This window comes from Buteo buteo, chromosome 5 (genome assembly GCF_964188355.1).
Source record: "Buteo buteo chromosome 5, bButBut1.hap1.1, whole genome shotgun sequence".
Taxonomy (NCBI): domain Eukaryota; kingdom Metazoa; phylum Chordata; class Aves; order Accipitriformes; family Accipitridae; genus Buteo; species Buteo buteo.
Genome location: NC_134175.1, coordinates 39,981,807 through 39,998,291, shown reverse-complemented (window position 1 = coordinate 39,998,291; position 16,485 = coordinate 39,981,807). Strand labels below are relative to the sequence as shown.

The 16,485-nt window shown below is 34.6% G+C and overlaps 1 protein-coding gene across 4 annotated transcripts in view; it reads right to left on the bottom strand.

Moving 5' to 3' along the window:
• Positions 1-16,485, bottom strand: part of PTPN4 (protein tyrosine phosphatase non-receptor type 4) — a 120,753-nt gene that overhangs the window by 60,634 nt on the left and 43,634 nt on the right. For all 4 annotated transcript variants that reach the window (XR_012650503.1, XM_075028738.1, XM_075028736.1 and 1 more), the window contains 5 exons: positions 10,490-10,597; positions 6,367-6,409; positions 6,191-6,269; positions 2,215-2,259; positions 1,906-1,958 (listed from right to left, as the gene is read on the bottom strand). Coding sequence is in view for 3 of the 4 variants with exons in the window: in XM_075028738.1 (XP_074884839.1) it covers positions 1,906-1,958; positions 2,215-2,259; positions 6,191-6,269; positions 6,367-6,409; positions 10,490-10,597 (328 nt within the window). In the remaining variant the exon portion in view is untranslated. The remainder of the gene's footprint in view (positions 1-1,905; positions 1,959-2,214; positions 2,260-6,190; positions 6,270-6,366; positions 6,410-10,489; positions 10,598-16,485) is intronic.

The window sequence follows — 16,485 nt, the reverse complement described above, 5'->3', positions numbered from 1 at the left end:
TTTACCTTTGCTGGCTTTCATGTGATTATACAATATATATATTTTAACCCTATAACTGCTATTTCTTCATTAAGATCTGCAAAACCCACCAACTCATACCATACCAAGATATATTCAGAAGCATTAGAAAAATATTTTTTTCCACATTCAATTGTATGTATGGAAAAAATGTACACATACATACACCTACATTGAAACTACTTCACTTGAAACTACTAAAAAGTGCATTTACATAATTTCTACCACTTTCTTAAAATTACAGGAAATAAATTAAAATCACATTTATTGTCAGAATAAAAAAACGTACAAACAACAACATTTGCTAAAAATACAGGCTTTGAGGCTTTCTAACTATAATCCAAAAAAAATCATCTTTAAATATCTGCAATCCATGTAAGAGAACTACAGTGACAGAGAAGTAACCTAACACGTGAAAACTGGAAAGTTCACAGCAACCCAGCTTGACATGGGGTCCTGCGCTGGCCTACCGACACTTTTATGGGGCATGGAAGAATTGATAAGAGGGGTGAAGGCACTCATGGAGCAGGAAGATAAGCAAGGGAAGGGAAGGTAGGAAAGAAGTCTGGGCCACTTGCATCACCAGAAACAGATCCTATTTTAAATAATTTAAAAATTGGAAAATAGGACCAGGTTTCATAACAGAGTGCATGCCTTGCTAAAATCCACTACAGAGAATACAGGACTGTCTGAGATCTGCATCTGCTATTCACCTACATTTATGAAGAATCCCAAGAGCTAAACCCAGAGTGAGTTTAGTAATAGGCATGCACAGAAAATCATTAGACAGAGGTCTGCACACTGAAGAACTTAAGGGCAGCAGGATCTCATATATAAATGTAACTACAATGCACTGTGCATACCCACCGCTTCTACAACGTATGAAAAATAAACATATTGCATTCTTAAAAGCTTAAAATGTTATAAACTTCATAGTGCCTGCTTCATTACCAAATGCTTCACCTCTTCTAAGGCAAATCCCTATGGCATGACAGCATTTGCAGTACATATCTATTTCCAAATAGCTGGAGTTTGGGAGTTTTAAGAGAAATTGCTCTATTGATTCATCTGGAAAAAGGTGAACACTTATCAAAACTATGCATAAAATACTACATTAACATTACTATATGTTTTTTTCCCAGAAAAGGTTAACATGGACACTATTTATCTGAAATGTACAAAGTACACATAGTACTAAATGTAGATTTAAGTATCTTTAATAGCAGAAAAACACATGAATATAGATGGATATATCAGGATTGCTTATAAAACTGAATTTCTGACAATCAAATTTCAAGAACTAAGTGCTGAACAGTCTCTTAGTCGCTTGGTTGTTGTGGGGGGTTTTTTTCCACCGAACAATTTAAGTTTATGAAGGAAAATGGAGAGAGAGGAAGAGGACTAAATTTCAGTCTTCGGGACTTATCTACTCACTGGATGACTTAAAATTGACGACACAGGTATTGAACTTTTTGGCCAGATATGAGGAGAATTCTCTTTTCCACACCTCCTTGGAGGCTCACTGTATGGTATGTTAAAAATGTTTGTCTAAAAAATGCTTTAGTATCATCCTCAAAAAAACACAAACTAACCCCACACTTCAGAATACAGAGAAATACAAGAGGGTTGTTTTGGGGGTTTTTAACTGCACGGGATTAAAGAAGGAAAGCAGAGAGCGTTACCAGTATTTTTTCCACTTCTAATTCAGCAAAACAGGCTGAGGGAGAAAAACCAACTGACCATATTTCCTTAATCGTGAGAAAAGTAGCATCAAGTCCACACACATCACAATATAATGCCATACAAACTACACTCTTTAGAAACTCATCAATACTACTTTTTATATATTGCAGTACTAACATGTACATGAATACTAATTATACTTACATTGAACAGCATAGGAAGCCAAAAGAGCAGCAGTATTATAAGGACAGGGCAATCTGTTTTGTTTTGTTTTTAAAATGAGAAATAAATAAAATTAGATATTTCATATGAAATTCAGTTATTTTGAAAAGCCTAATCTTTCATAGTCTAGGAACAAACTGGACAGATAATTATTATATACACTTCTACTTGCATAAACAGTAATTTATTTTAAATTAAATACATTTTTATTTTTGCAGGTAAAATCCCCTACCATTAACTTTTTCTCAACCAAAGTTGCATTTAATGTTTAACACAACAAAAATGTCTTACCTTCCAGTAAGAATGTCCTGTTTAATTTGCAAAAAATACTGGTACCTTATTTAAAGAAACAAACAAAAAAACACCATAATTAAAAATAAAATTATTTAATAATTTTTCATCAATTTAATGCATTTGCTTTCAGTTAGTGCAAAAGTAAAACTTTACATTTTGCATGCTATTTCTTAAACTATGGGAAATAAATTAAACTGTGATTAGTAAAATAATAATACAACTTTGTAAATTAAACTAGTTACAGGCTATGAAGTTATACATTATATTTTACTAAAAGGCTGCAATTTTCACATTCTAGCTGCTTTATTTTCCAGTATTTATGTTGAACTTAAAGTTTAAAAGAAGTGCCTTCATGAGGAATGTGAACAACAGAACTATTCAATATGGCAGCCAAAAGTTGAAGTTTGCATCTGTGTATGGAGGTACCTTAATAAGAATGATTTGTACTCCAGGTAGATAAAACTGATTTATTCTCATTGAGTATTTGATATTACTCTGATTTCATTTAAATTATAACAATTACTCTTAGTATTTTGGAGTTACATTCTTAAATAGAAGTTATGTATTCTATTATGTCAAACACCTTCTGACTGACTTCCCTTGAACTTCTAAAGTTTTCTTTAATTATGATGTGAGAAAAGCTTGTTTTAGAAATTCATCTAGTCTTCCCATAGCCACTATTTCAAGTCAGGAAGGAGATGGAAACAGCAAAAGGGGTAGATGAACACTTTAAAACAAGAACTATTTCCCACCAAACAGTGGCAGCGGGAACACTGTGACTTAAAAATCCCAACAAACCTGAAACTGCGAACAGATTTCCCTCTAAATTACTTCCTTTGTTTCTCCAACAGAGCCCAAATATTTTTTAACGTCTCAGAATCAATCCTTTGTTCACTCAATTTAGTCCCTTCATTATTTCACTCAAAGCTTTTAAATAATTTCAAAGAAGTATAAATGTTTATATCAAGTGGCAAACCTCCACTGACACAGAGATTGAAGTGGGGTAATAAACAAGACTTACTGAGATGGCAAGATGTTAGCACAAGCTTAAACTTTCAGCAAAACCCCCTTATAACATAGCATAAAGGCAGCTGTAGAATTTAGACTCTATCTAACGCCTTTTAATTTAAAAAAAAAGTTTCACTGAGTGGAAAATTTAAACATCATTCCTGCTTTCTTACAAATTTATTCTGTTTTGGGGCCTCCTACATTATTATTATTATAAAAATCATCTGGTTTCCTTCCTGTAGTTCTGATTCGAAAGTAGAGTCAGCCAAACCCATTCATTATCAACATTCATCAAAATTACTTATGAAAACCACCTGAGTTCAACTGAAACCAAGCATTAAATATTTCCCAATATTAACTTGCACAAAGAAATTAAAAACAAAATACATCACTTTATTACACAGGACTTCTTATAATTGTGTAGTCTTCAGAAAGTGGATTAACTACAACTTTAAAGACTTCCACAAAGATCTACAAATACACACACAAAAATCCAATAATTTACAAGCTAAATATAGTAGAAAGGTAAAACATTCCATGTTTGAAAGAAAATGAGGGAAAACACTTGCAAACTGACAAGCAAAGATGTTAGCCCATGTGCTCAACTCCTACAAAACCACCTAGAGGTTCTTTAACTGACCAGAATGGCAAGAATCTTAGTTTAATGTATTAACCTCAAGAAGTTAAAACTGAGACATTAGCCAGGCTTTAAAGACCTCAAAATACTTTTTGGTTTTCCACCTTAAAATGCATATTGAAACCAAAAAAGAGACAGATAAAGCAAAACTTCTTTACCTGTTAAAAAAAGCAATAAATGACAAGTTATATATTAAAAGGATATGCTTGACATGCTTAGCTTGAGTATCTCTTCACAAATTTACTGAACAGATCAATTTTTCCTATTTTTCCTGTTTACATTTATGGCTGCAAAAATGTAGGACAAAAACATTCTGTATGTGCAGCTGCACCTTCTTTTTATTTTACTTTTTTTGGTGTAATGCTTTATCGGAGAGATTCCATGGTACTTAAGGGACCTCATGATTAAGGAACACTAGGCAGAGTTCATTTTCTGTCCACTGTTTTCAACAAAGAGTGAAGTTTATGGCTTGTTAGCTAACCATCCCAGTTTGAACACTTAAGACTCGCATATTGTTGAGCAAAATGGGAAATCAATGGAAACTTTAGCAAGGTAGATCTGAAAAAGCCTGCACAACAAACTCAGCTAGAACAATGAAGGTGGCATTGCATTAGAATGTTTTCATCTTCCTTATATAGATACATCTAGAAAAGGGTAAGACAGAATTGTTGCTAACTGGAGTCAACATTAATAAGCAAGTCTTTCTGTCATGAGCAGAACTAACGAAGCTTCCTTTCCTACCAATACAAGTTCCTAAAGCTAAACTCTCCAACACAAGGTGAGCTCCTGCTGACCTTTCCTGACCTGGCACATTCATAACCTGCCTCCCTCACATGAATTCCCTGAGGTCTAGTAAGACACAAGCTTGTGCCGAACTTTCCCCTGATGTCTATTCGTACTGCCTCATATATCAACTCATTCCTCTGTTTCATTAAATTTATAAAACCTGAGCACCTTTGAAAAGTCTCAGCTTGAGCTGGAATTGTCAGAAGTTTGTGCTTTGTTTCTTTTCTTTTTTTAGGGGGGAATACTGATTACACGAAAGGAGCCCATATTTGTGACATGGCATCCTAACTGCCCTCCAAAATATGCCACAGATAATAACTCTCTCCTTATAACAATTCCAAATACAAATGAGTTTTCTCAGGGGCAATTAGGTCTATTAGTAAAAATGGCAGAGCTGACCTTGATAAAGCAATCGTACATTATTTCTCATCTAAAAGAATGCTGTATTTATAGCTTTGTATTTACAGGGTAACATTTAAAGTAAACAGTTATCTATTTTCTTTACTGTTTACTTCATATTGATCAACATTTACTGTTTTTTCCACCTCCTTAGAAATACTACAGTCCTTTAATTCAAATAACACATTTTTCATTATTCTGATGTAGTAAATTGCCAAATTTTCCTAGAGTAAATATTTCAATAAAACAAAGCCTGATCCAGGATCTCTGGGACTGATTTTAGTAAATTCTGTCTGCATAGTTGTGTGTAAAATTTTGTCCAAAATATGACAAATCAAAAGAAATTATAAACAAACATGGACTCAAATTTTCACAGTTTTGGTACTTAGGTTTCTAAAGCTATCCTTAATAATTTAGATACTGTTTTTTGAATGGGGCTGCCTTGTCTTCAGAACGGCTGGCATCCAAAAATTCCAATCTGTCAAATCATGCCACTTACGTAGAGGACCAGAACTAATTAAGAATACTGAAAATTTGAGGCATTTCTTCAGGGACTAATTGCAACTCACAAGCCTCCTATCTTGATTCACACTGAGCATTTTCTTCAACAGACTTCAACACATTGCTATCAAAATAAGTTTACATGCTTCAAGCTAGGACTACAACCATACAAACAGATTAATTTTATTAGTGCCAAGCAGAAAACTGGGGGGGGGTAGGGGGGTGGGGGGTGGAAATTAAAAAAAAATGCAGAAAGCTCAGGAATTTTTTAACCACAAAGGAGAACACAAGTAAGGATAAAATTAAATTTGTACTCATTGGTAAATAGTGGCATTAAGTTTTTCCTCTCTTCTCTATTTTCCCTTTTCTGTTTCTACTTGGTAGTATTTTCTTCATGTAGTTACTTCACTTTGCATATAAATTTGTAAATTTATTCACAGAAGCTTTTTGTTATATTGATTTGGTGCAACTGCATAGTTCATATCTGTAATTATTAGGCAAAAATTAGAGGCTTGCACATACAACACAAAAATTAATTACAAGAAAATTTCCATGTTATACCTGAAAAAAATTAATTATTCTTATCCCCCTAAACATAAGCCTTCTAGAAAAATGTTTTATTGATAAATTAACTAGACGTACCTTGTATATTCTTCTTGGAGCTTGTTTGGGTCAGTTACAAAAAACTTAACTCTGAAGTTCAAACTGTGAGGAGATCCTCCTATGGTCAAGAAAAGTTATTTCTAATTAATCCAAGTACCTTGGAAAAACAGCCTAATAATGAAATATGAATTGACCAAATACATACATGTACTCACTTTTTAATTGTTTCCTGATTGGTTTGTTTGGATCCAACCACCTCTGGAAAGAGATAAATTGTAACACCAACTTTAGAGAAACAAAAAAGTACAAATTATAGCCTTATACATCAAGAAACTGTTGCTTTTCTATTACTTTTTACTTGGTCGTTTACCAAAATGTCTTACTGGAGTACAAAGTCTTGTTATTGATTCTAGAAAGACACCAACATTATGATCAACAGTTGCTATTGTTCTTCTTTCCCTGAGATTAACCTCTGTTGTCCAGATATCTGTCTCTTACAGTACTAATTCAACTATGACTTGGTTCTACGATTATCACATGAGCCTGAGAGAGGTTAGAACTCAATTATGGTGTGTTTAACAATCTTCAGCTCCCTTTTAAACTGATTATCTAAGGTGAACTAACTGTGGCAGTGATGAGCTATAAGCAGGCTAATTTACCTAATTCAGAAGTTAATTTGCTTAAACTAGTTCCCGTACTTTTGACCCTGCATTTTGTAGGCCTGACACATTCAGGGAGTGATCCCACTGGCTCACAGATTCTCTTCAAATTGTCAGCCTGAGTATCATTTCTGGTAAGTCACTAATTGGAATCTTGTAAACCAGAGGCTCAGCGCTCAGCCTACTGGATTAAGGACTACAAAGCAATTTTACCAAACAGCGCCCAATCTTGATTGTCTCTACGGGAGAACACTGCTGTGGGGAAGTACAGACAGATCTTTACAAAAGCAACACTGCAGATTTCAGATAGAGGTATGGTTCTCTGGAAAGCCCTACAAATTGTATAAACCACTCCCCACGTGCAACCCAGCAGACTCTGCACATACCAACATAGTTCAATTAACTTGAACAGTATTTATAGCAAAGACAGACTTACAATTCCTCATCCTGCCTTGCAATGCAAGCCCACAAGCCTCAGGAAATGGTTAATATGTCCACAGTTCCTATGAACTGACAAAGACCTAACCTGGTATGGCATGTAGCTACCTCACATTTATCGCAGGGCTTTTTATTTTTTTTTCACGTGAGGAAGGAGGAAGTGAACACACAGAGGTACCTGAGCTGACACACACTATGAATCCGAAGTTAGTTCTGAGTCATTTTATTCATTAGGAATAACAAATAATGACGACTCCATCCAAATGCTGTATCCTTGTAGTAGATGACTTAACAGGAACTAGAGAGACAGTTTGATACAGCTTAAAGAGTATGATTATGTCAAAAAAACCTCACAGAGGACCAATTAACTTTTAAGACTAAATGTAAAGGCTTAAGAAAGGACTCTCCAGCCAGGGATACACATGAATTTTATATAAGAATCTTTCAAAACATGGTAAAAGATACTTGAGTATCTTTAAGCAAGAGGTTACGATCCTATGTATCTGATAAATGCACAGAGCTGACTGAAAATCCTCGGGGGTTTTTTTGTTTGGGAATTTTTGTTCATTTGTTTGTTTGAGGGTTTTTGGTTTGGGTTTTTTTGTGGGAAGTACTGTTTTGAGATCACAGTTAATCCAGAAAACCTGGAATTGAAATGTCTAGCAGAAAAGCTTGCATTTACATTCCCTTCTGGTTGTAAAGATCAATTTGGTATGTACTAGCATAGCTCAAACCACAGAAGAGTAACTTTTTTTTGAACCATATTTAACAGGCAATATCCATGCTTCCAAGTGATATCATTCGATCCAAATGCAAAAGGTGATTTTTCTCTCTGGGAAACTGCAGTGTTAAACCACTTAATATTGTAAAGAAGCTGAAGCTGACAGTATTTAGGCAAAAGTACCAGAACTTTATGAATAACGGTACTGCTAGCAAGGCATGTTATCCCATTTACATCCCACTAAGTCTAAGAGGCAGGTAGATTTGGGGACCCATGAAGTTTGTACCCCAGTCTCTTAAAGAGTCATTTCTGAACTCTCTCCTCCCCCAGCAATGATCCCTGCCTCACTCCCTCCTGCCAAGGGTGCTCCAGCACCCACACTGACAGCATTCGCTGCACCCTCACTCCCACTACACACCAACACCCCTTCTCAGCATTGCTCCAGGCACCCACAGCCCAAGAGCCTAGACAAATACACCGCTCCAGCTGTACACAGCATCAGTGCTTTCTTGCATTGACTTCTACTGTGACATTAATATTGTACAAAAACATAGAGCTTGTGCAGTTTATGAAATCCACGTTTAGGCACAATGATAGAGATTTCACATTCACTTAGCAGAATCCCCTTTTCCCCATCACCTTTGACTATATCTTAAAAATATTCCCCTGTGTTATTTCACAAGTAACTAGAATATTTGTCAATCCCATCTGGTTTCTTTGTCCAAATGAACTGAGTGTAAAAGTAAACTGATACAAAAAACTGAAATTAGTCAAACACATAAATTCTTCAAGCTTACATGACTAATATTGGTAACATTTCTATTTAGCTGCGACACATTGTTTTCACAGCAACTAGATATGTGCTGAAAAGCCAAAATATTTAGAAGTCAAAGAATATTAAACCTTTAAAGCATGTGCTTATATCAAATAGCTGTGAAGCCATTCTTCTTTTGGACTAACTCTTAACCAGATCCTTCTATTACAGTGTTGTGTTCGGCTGTTTCCAGATAGATAAACTAAAAAAAAGAGAGCTTAGACGTCTAATCTTTGGAAAGCCAGATAAATGAGAATGAGCAACACTACAGATTTCTGAATGTTGAGTAAAATATTGAGTGATATTCAATTAAATACTTCTTAAACAAGGCTGAAAAGTAATTCAGCCTTTTCTAAAGCATGCCTATGTCTTTTCAGCCTGGAAACAAAGTTTAGAACAAAAAGATTAAATAAGGTCAGCCTGCCAATGTCTTAACAGAACTAACCACAAAGTTGCAAAAGAAAAAACTTTGTTAAATATCTACAACTACGCTATACAGCTTTATTCATATTAATAAGCTTAATGATACCAGAATTTAGAGAAATAATATAATTAAAAATAATTTGCTCTAGAGAAGAAAGAAATGTGGACATAGTTCACTTTTCAGACAGAAGAAAAATTATGGCTGTATTGGGACTTCTTTCTTCCTCTTCTACATTAAAAAAAGACATTAAAAATAAGTAGAAAGAAAAAACCCCAACCTTTTAGTAAGATAAAAAAAATTATTCCTTCTATTTAGAAGAATCACTCTTGATGGTAAAACAACAGCAGATGAAATCTGCACTAATCAAAGAAAGTTGCACTACTTTCTGAAATTCACCTTAGTTACTGAATGATTAACACTTCACTGTGTCACTTATCTCTATAGATCACATTCTCCACATTTTGTGAACAAAAATTACTTTTGACACACAAGTTGGGAGATAAATTTAGACCCCATCACTGTGACATGCACATAATGGGAATTAGGTAAAGAACTGTATTAAAAGGAATAATACTTAGTTGAATTGCACTTTAAAACAAGTATTGAACATTTGATACCTATAAAAGAAAGTATTCAGGAAATATTCTTCAAGCAATCATGATCTCAGTAGTATAGCTATTACTATTACAGCCGCTGAACATTACAGCTGCATCTATTAGCTTCTACTGGCGACTTACAAAGTTTCAGCCCTATGGAATTTCCTTTCGATTAAAGCGCATGAACTATTATAAACACTCATTTTCAAAGGAGTTCCTTTTCCTGTTAAGGTGATGACCTGAATGCCCTTGTCAGACAGTGGACTATATGAAGCACTATTAAAAGACCTAGTAGGTATCTGGGCTAGAAACAAAAACACCATACAGGACAATCTAAAAAGCCCTTCTTATTTGAAAGTCCTAATGAAAAAAAAAAGTTACTATTTCTTATCCCAACTGACGACGATCATGCAGTCTAGTAAATATGTAAAATAAACCAAGCAATATCCTTTTAAGTCATTATTTCATAAGGACAGATCTCAACCTTTTACTCCAAACTTGTAAATATTAACATTTAGTTTTTTCGTAACTACAAGGTGATACTGACCCACTCAAATGACACAGCTGGAGAAGATGGCACAATATTGTAATGGCTTCTATTTACTTCTCTTTACAATGACACAGAGAACAGTGATGAATATGATTATGATTTGTAAAATCATATTTATAAAACAGAGTCAACTTACAGGGTTATCAGTAGATTCATCAGCCAACTGTAAACCAAAGTAATCTCTCTCTGTCAAATCAAGATGCTTGAAGACTACATCCAACAGAACTTGTCCCTGATCGTGTTTCTGCAGAAAACACACACATATTTTTTTTTAATGAACAAATATATAAGTGGACACACAAACTTCAGGCAGGCAGAGCACACACACATTCTTTCAGAAACTCTCTAGCAGCCTAAATTTTAACTATCATGAGGTGTATCCCAGGAGCACTATTTTTAAATGAACTTCATCTCTCTTTTTGAAACATGTGCAAGGAATTATTATTTTTCCTCTTTGTCATTTTCTGACAGCAAGAATTTCTCACTTCTCAGCTAGCTACATTATTATTCCTGAAAACCATTCATTAGCCAAATTTGATATTTAAAAGGAGTACTAAAAAAAAAGAAAAAAGACTAGGATATGACAAAGAACTTTGCAGCCTTGGTTGGGTCACTGAATTTAAAAGTACAGGTCTCTACAAGTTATTCTTACTTATTTTATCTGAAAATCTGTTCCTGAATCTAAACGAACCAGCATATTGAAAATGTTTCCAAAGTTAAATGACATACACAGCTGAAGCAGCCAAATATCTACCTGAAAATTGTCATTTAAATGCATTCTCTCAAAGATACTACTTCATTCTAAATGAACTAATTCAAATTAACTGAATGACAGTAACATTGCTTTTCAGAGAGAAGTGAACAAACTTGATTTCTACTACAGGGACAAATCTTACCCTCAAAATGATATAAAAAGAACCTGTAGTTGTTGGTACCTTCAATTTTTTGCTTAACCTGAAAATACTGCCAACACAGTAATTGAACGCTGAGTGTGCCATTATGACAGGACTCAATAAACACATTTGGTGACATGTGAAGGGGGTTTCCCAAAGAAGTTAGTGTCAGAGCTTCTTGAAGTACAAAAGATAAGGAATAATTCTGCAAGAACAACTGACAAACAAAATAATTATGAGAGATATGATTGATTTATTTTCCGCCCAGTTTTTCTACTTCTCTGGCACCAAGCAAGCTTCTAATAATCTTCTAGATGCCAAGTATTATTGATGCTACAGTGAATTTGATACATCTTGCCTTGTTTACTGTAGGCAATAAGATATTTTTAAAGTTTTAAAACAAAAACCCCTGCTGTTCTGCTCCCAAATGACCTCACTTTTCATAGACATTATACAAGGGTTTACTTTTACAGCTGTTAAAACAGAAGTATTTAACTAAAAGGTCAAAAGAAGGTTGCAAGAATTTCATTATATCCATATAAGAGAAAAATCTACAAATCGCATTCAGACATTTGTTACACCTAAGGGCATCCTATCAAAACTCATTTTTTTGTTCAGCTGAAATTACGCTGAAGTTGAGTAAACTGTTAAAAAAAACATTTATTAGGGGCTAAACTCTCCAAGAAGCTTGATATTTCATAATAATAAAAAAAATCAGGAAATAGTTATCAACAAATTATGTTTGAAATGATCCCAGCAGTACAATCATAACAATAGCTCTGTCCATTTAAGTTGAAATTACATAGGGCATGTGTTTCAGGTCCCATATAAATTTGGCTAGGTTAAAGTGATCTAAGAAATATTGTATTTACTTTGAAAGAAGATTTTTAAAAAAAAAAATCAGAGAAAATTTCTTGATGTTTAACAAAATGAAGAGCCAGTAGGAGCACCATTGTTAAAAAGTTCACTACTGAAAAATTTACTTTCCAATAACTAAAAACAAGCAAAGAAAAAAAACAGATGTTAACATAATAAATACACAACAGTATAAATGCATAAGGCAATTTTTATATACAATCCAAAAATAGTCACTTTCATTTTTACTAAATTAGGAGTTTCTGATATATTTTGAAATAAACCAGTAATCAGTACAATTTTTTCAGCAAACAAAACTAATTTTAAAATTACATAGCAACACTAATTACTTCTTGGCATTTTTCCCCATGTAGATTAAAATCAGAACTCAAACTAAGAACTTATGACAGTAACTATCAGAAAACGGGAGACATTTGGAACCCAAGTTTAGGCTTACATTTACCACAGCTGACCTGTTACTTCTTCAAATAACATGCAGATATCAATTCTGTAGGTTTTTTCCAATCTAAACCTGAGAATTTATACTGTTTCTTAAATATCTGAATATATGTTTCCTAACGAAAAAGCTTAGAACTTGCTGATCAGTTTGAATTTAGTAATACAGAAAGTCATTTAATGACTGCAAGGAAGGTATTTCTCCTGCAACAGAGCAGCAAATCTGGTAAGAGAAGACTAGTTTCAACATGAAGCATTTGTTTTGATCACAATGTTTTACTCTCAGTACAAAATAAAGATAAGCATCTAGTAAAACCAAACCTCGGTTTAACCCATCTCTAATATTTATATAATGATGTCGCAGCTTGCCACAGCAGGTGAAGGTCACAATCCTGCTTGTTGTGAAAGGTCCAAAATACTTGTATTACTATCATAACCACTGAATAGTTGCTATAAATAAAAGGTATGATAACAAGTTTCTACTTTTGCTTTTTTTTAATAAAAAAGCAAACCCAATAAACGTGGATTAGCATAAAAAGAAACTTGGTTTATTCCTACAGATAAAGTTAAACATTAGTATTTCCTCTTAAAACAGGGAATAATGGAAATATATGAAAAACGGGAAATATCTAATATGAAACTGCAGTAGATAAATACAAAACATCAACATTTTTTCCAAATTGGAATATTATGTGTACTTCTTATTAGTCATTGCTGGAGGCAAAATGTCTAACAAATTTTGGCCTTTCAGAACAAATTTGACATCAACACTAGACATCAATATATTAGCTGCACTTTATGAAGTATCTGTCATCTAGCGGCCAAGATCTAGTACCACTACATACATATTAATCTCTAATTGCAAAATGATTGTCAGCTGTTTACAAACACCCATATTTGGAAATTTAGGAAAACATCTGCAATTACATAGGTTTAATACCTGCTTACCAACTACCACCATCTTCCCAATTTATATTACTGACATTCTGGTTTTGTTGCTGGCCTTACAGAACTGGCTGCATCTAAAGCAAACACCAGAAGATATTGCTGCCGTGTCAGTCCAAACAAATTTGGACTTCTGATGACAGAGGAATGGGATGACAGGTCCCGAGCTTTCCTGGAGGGGGTCAGATGGCTCTGCTGATCACAGGTCTGCAGAAGGCTGTGCTGCTCCTTCACTAATGACAACACTGGAAGCTCTCCTCTCACAGCTCACCCCAATACTTGTGTTGCAACTCAAGCAAGCACATCCCCAAACAGCCAGCGCCGCACTACTGTCTCCTTTCACTCCTCAGCTTATGTTAGCTTTGCAAAAATTTACCTTGTTTTAAAAAAAGTTTCCAAGCAGGCTATTATTTTTTTGGTCAAAGAAAAACCAGAGGCAAGTAATGCTGAAGATTAAATTACTCAAAGTTTTCGCTTCTAAAATTACAGGTGTGTTGGTATGGGGGGTTTTTTGGTTTGTTTTGGTTTATTTTACAGATTTTTAGATTTTACTTCCATTAGAGTGTAAATTCATTAAGTTTGAGCAGAATTCTGAGATAATAAAGGCTCCAAATTGAAGCACTTGTCCATGACTGCTAACCCACCAGCGTTGCTCACAGAACAACTCATCCCATCTACCTTGACTTAGTTTTCCCTCAAGTTTAGTGTGATCTCCATATCCATGTACTGGCTTTCAGGAAATACAATTAAGTCAGCCTGCACAGAAAAGATACAGTTTGAGGTATTTCAACAATTAATTAAAATCAATTAAAGAAATTTGATCCTGAAGAAGCAGGTTTACGGTAATGCAAACTATCCTGATCACATTAACAACTCAAGTCAGCCTCACTTCTTCCAGCCACACATTCTATGAATTATGCTTTTCAGAGTCCAAGTAGGAGTTCTTCATTTGGCAAGCAGAGCATTTTATAGAAAGGATTTCTCTCCTTCAAACATAGGCATAGGTTACTTCCAACTGATTCTTCTGCCTGCCACCAAAATAACCTTTGTCTGGCTACAATCCACAGGAATTATTTGATTTGATTTGTTACACTCTATACAAGGTAAGGGTTAGCACAAAGTATGCCCATCTTGCAGATCAATGGAAAAGGCTGGTTGAAATGTGAACTTAGAACACGTCACATAAATTATCAAGAGACATTGTCTGTGATCAGTACTTTGCTGTTGGAGAAGAAAAAGTATTTGAGTACATTTTTATTAATACAGCACTGCATACTCCAGATGATTAAACTTTACGATCATTAGCATACAGAATACCTATAGCAATCACCAGGAGAAAAAAACCTTGCTAATTTATTTGATGTTATCTTTGTTCTTCCTGTTTTGAGAACAATTCCATAAATATTTACTGCCAAGTATTGTGTCAACCGCAATAAAGTAAAACACAGCAATAAGCCCTGAAAACCTGTATACCACGTAGGTTAGCATGCATTTGCTATGACTGAATACTTTATTACTCCCTATTTTTGAAAAAAATTAATTGAGGCTGAGACCCGAGATCAAAATGTTGAGCACCAAGTAACTTTTTATTCCCTAAACTCAGTTTTAATAGACAAACTTGCAGGCCGATCTGTATAAGCAGTAAAGCATGATTCATGCAACTAAAATATTTAGTACACTAGGGAGGTGGCGAGAACATATTACATAAGTTTTTCTTGGGAGAGATAGAATAGACATTTGAGGATTTATAACTGGTGATTCTACTCTAGAAAAGCACTAGCATTCTCTAACAACATATGGCTTTTGAAGACCTAGATCAAAAGGGAGCATAATCTCCTATACCTATTGTACAACAATTATTCCTTATTTTAGCCAACTCACAAGAACAAACAAAAACCTGCAAGACAGATATTGTAACAGAAAACTCATGTACCTGAAAGCAAAGAACACAACATTTTTAATTTCTCACACACTTTTAATGCTTTGTCTCCAACTACATTGTACACATACTGCTTTTTGGCAGGCAGTATAGACTGGGAAAATGTTAGCAAGGGTGAGAAGGTAAGAGATATAGAAGAGCAGTGGGATATTGTAGATAAAAAGGGAAAAGGCTTACAGGACAAATTATCCCAGAACAGAAATGAGGCTTGATGTTGATAAATTAAGTCTTTGGTCATCCCTCCCCCAGGTCCATCATCCAAAATTGCTACCCTTAACTACTCAAAAGTCCTGAAAAGTTAAATAGCTCCTGAATGCCCTACAAAAATATCTCAAGAAAACATCCTAAAACCTTCTATCTTGATTGAAATATCTAAACCAAATAACCACCAAGTCTACCTCTAAATCATAAGTTACTCAACACTGGATCCTTGCAAGTTTTATCTAGGTAACAGAGATTTCACTCCTCTGATAGGCAGCTGCAGGCTGCACAGGCTCTAACCACCTAATCAGAGAACAGATAAATGCAATCACTCTCACAAACCTTCCCTAAAACATTCAAATGTATCAACATCCTCACTGAACACTGGATATCAGAACTCGATATAATTGCTGAGCATTAGAACTTTTTCTCATAGTCCAAATTAAATTTGTTCACATAGATTTGAGAACTGCTTCAGTTTCTCCCTCACTTCCCAACTTAAGTCCCACAGCCTTATTTGACAATGAGCTATTCCTTCCCTCTATTTGCTGAAGTTCAATTTTCTCTCGAAAAACTAATAATCATGCCACCTGTAACTTTCACCATCACATTACTCGACCTTGCTTCACTTAAGCCATCAATTCTATAGCTTATAAAGTAAAAACTGAGTTCTCCTGCCCCAGGACACCACACAGCTTCTTTCCTGTTTGAGTTCTGGTTCTTCTTACACAAAGATCCCTTTAAATGCTTTAACATTTTCTTGTGAGGTCCTTGCCTGTTGTTTGTGGTTGGTTTTTTTTTCCCTCAAGAAGTCAAAAGAAATGGTTGCACTTGTGTGAACAT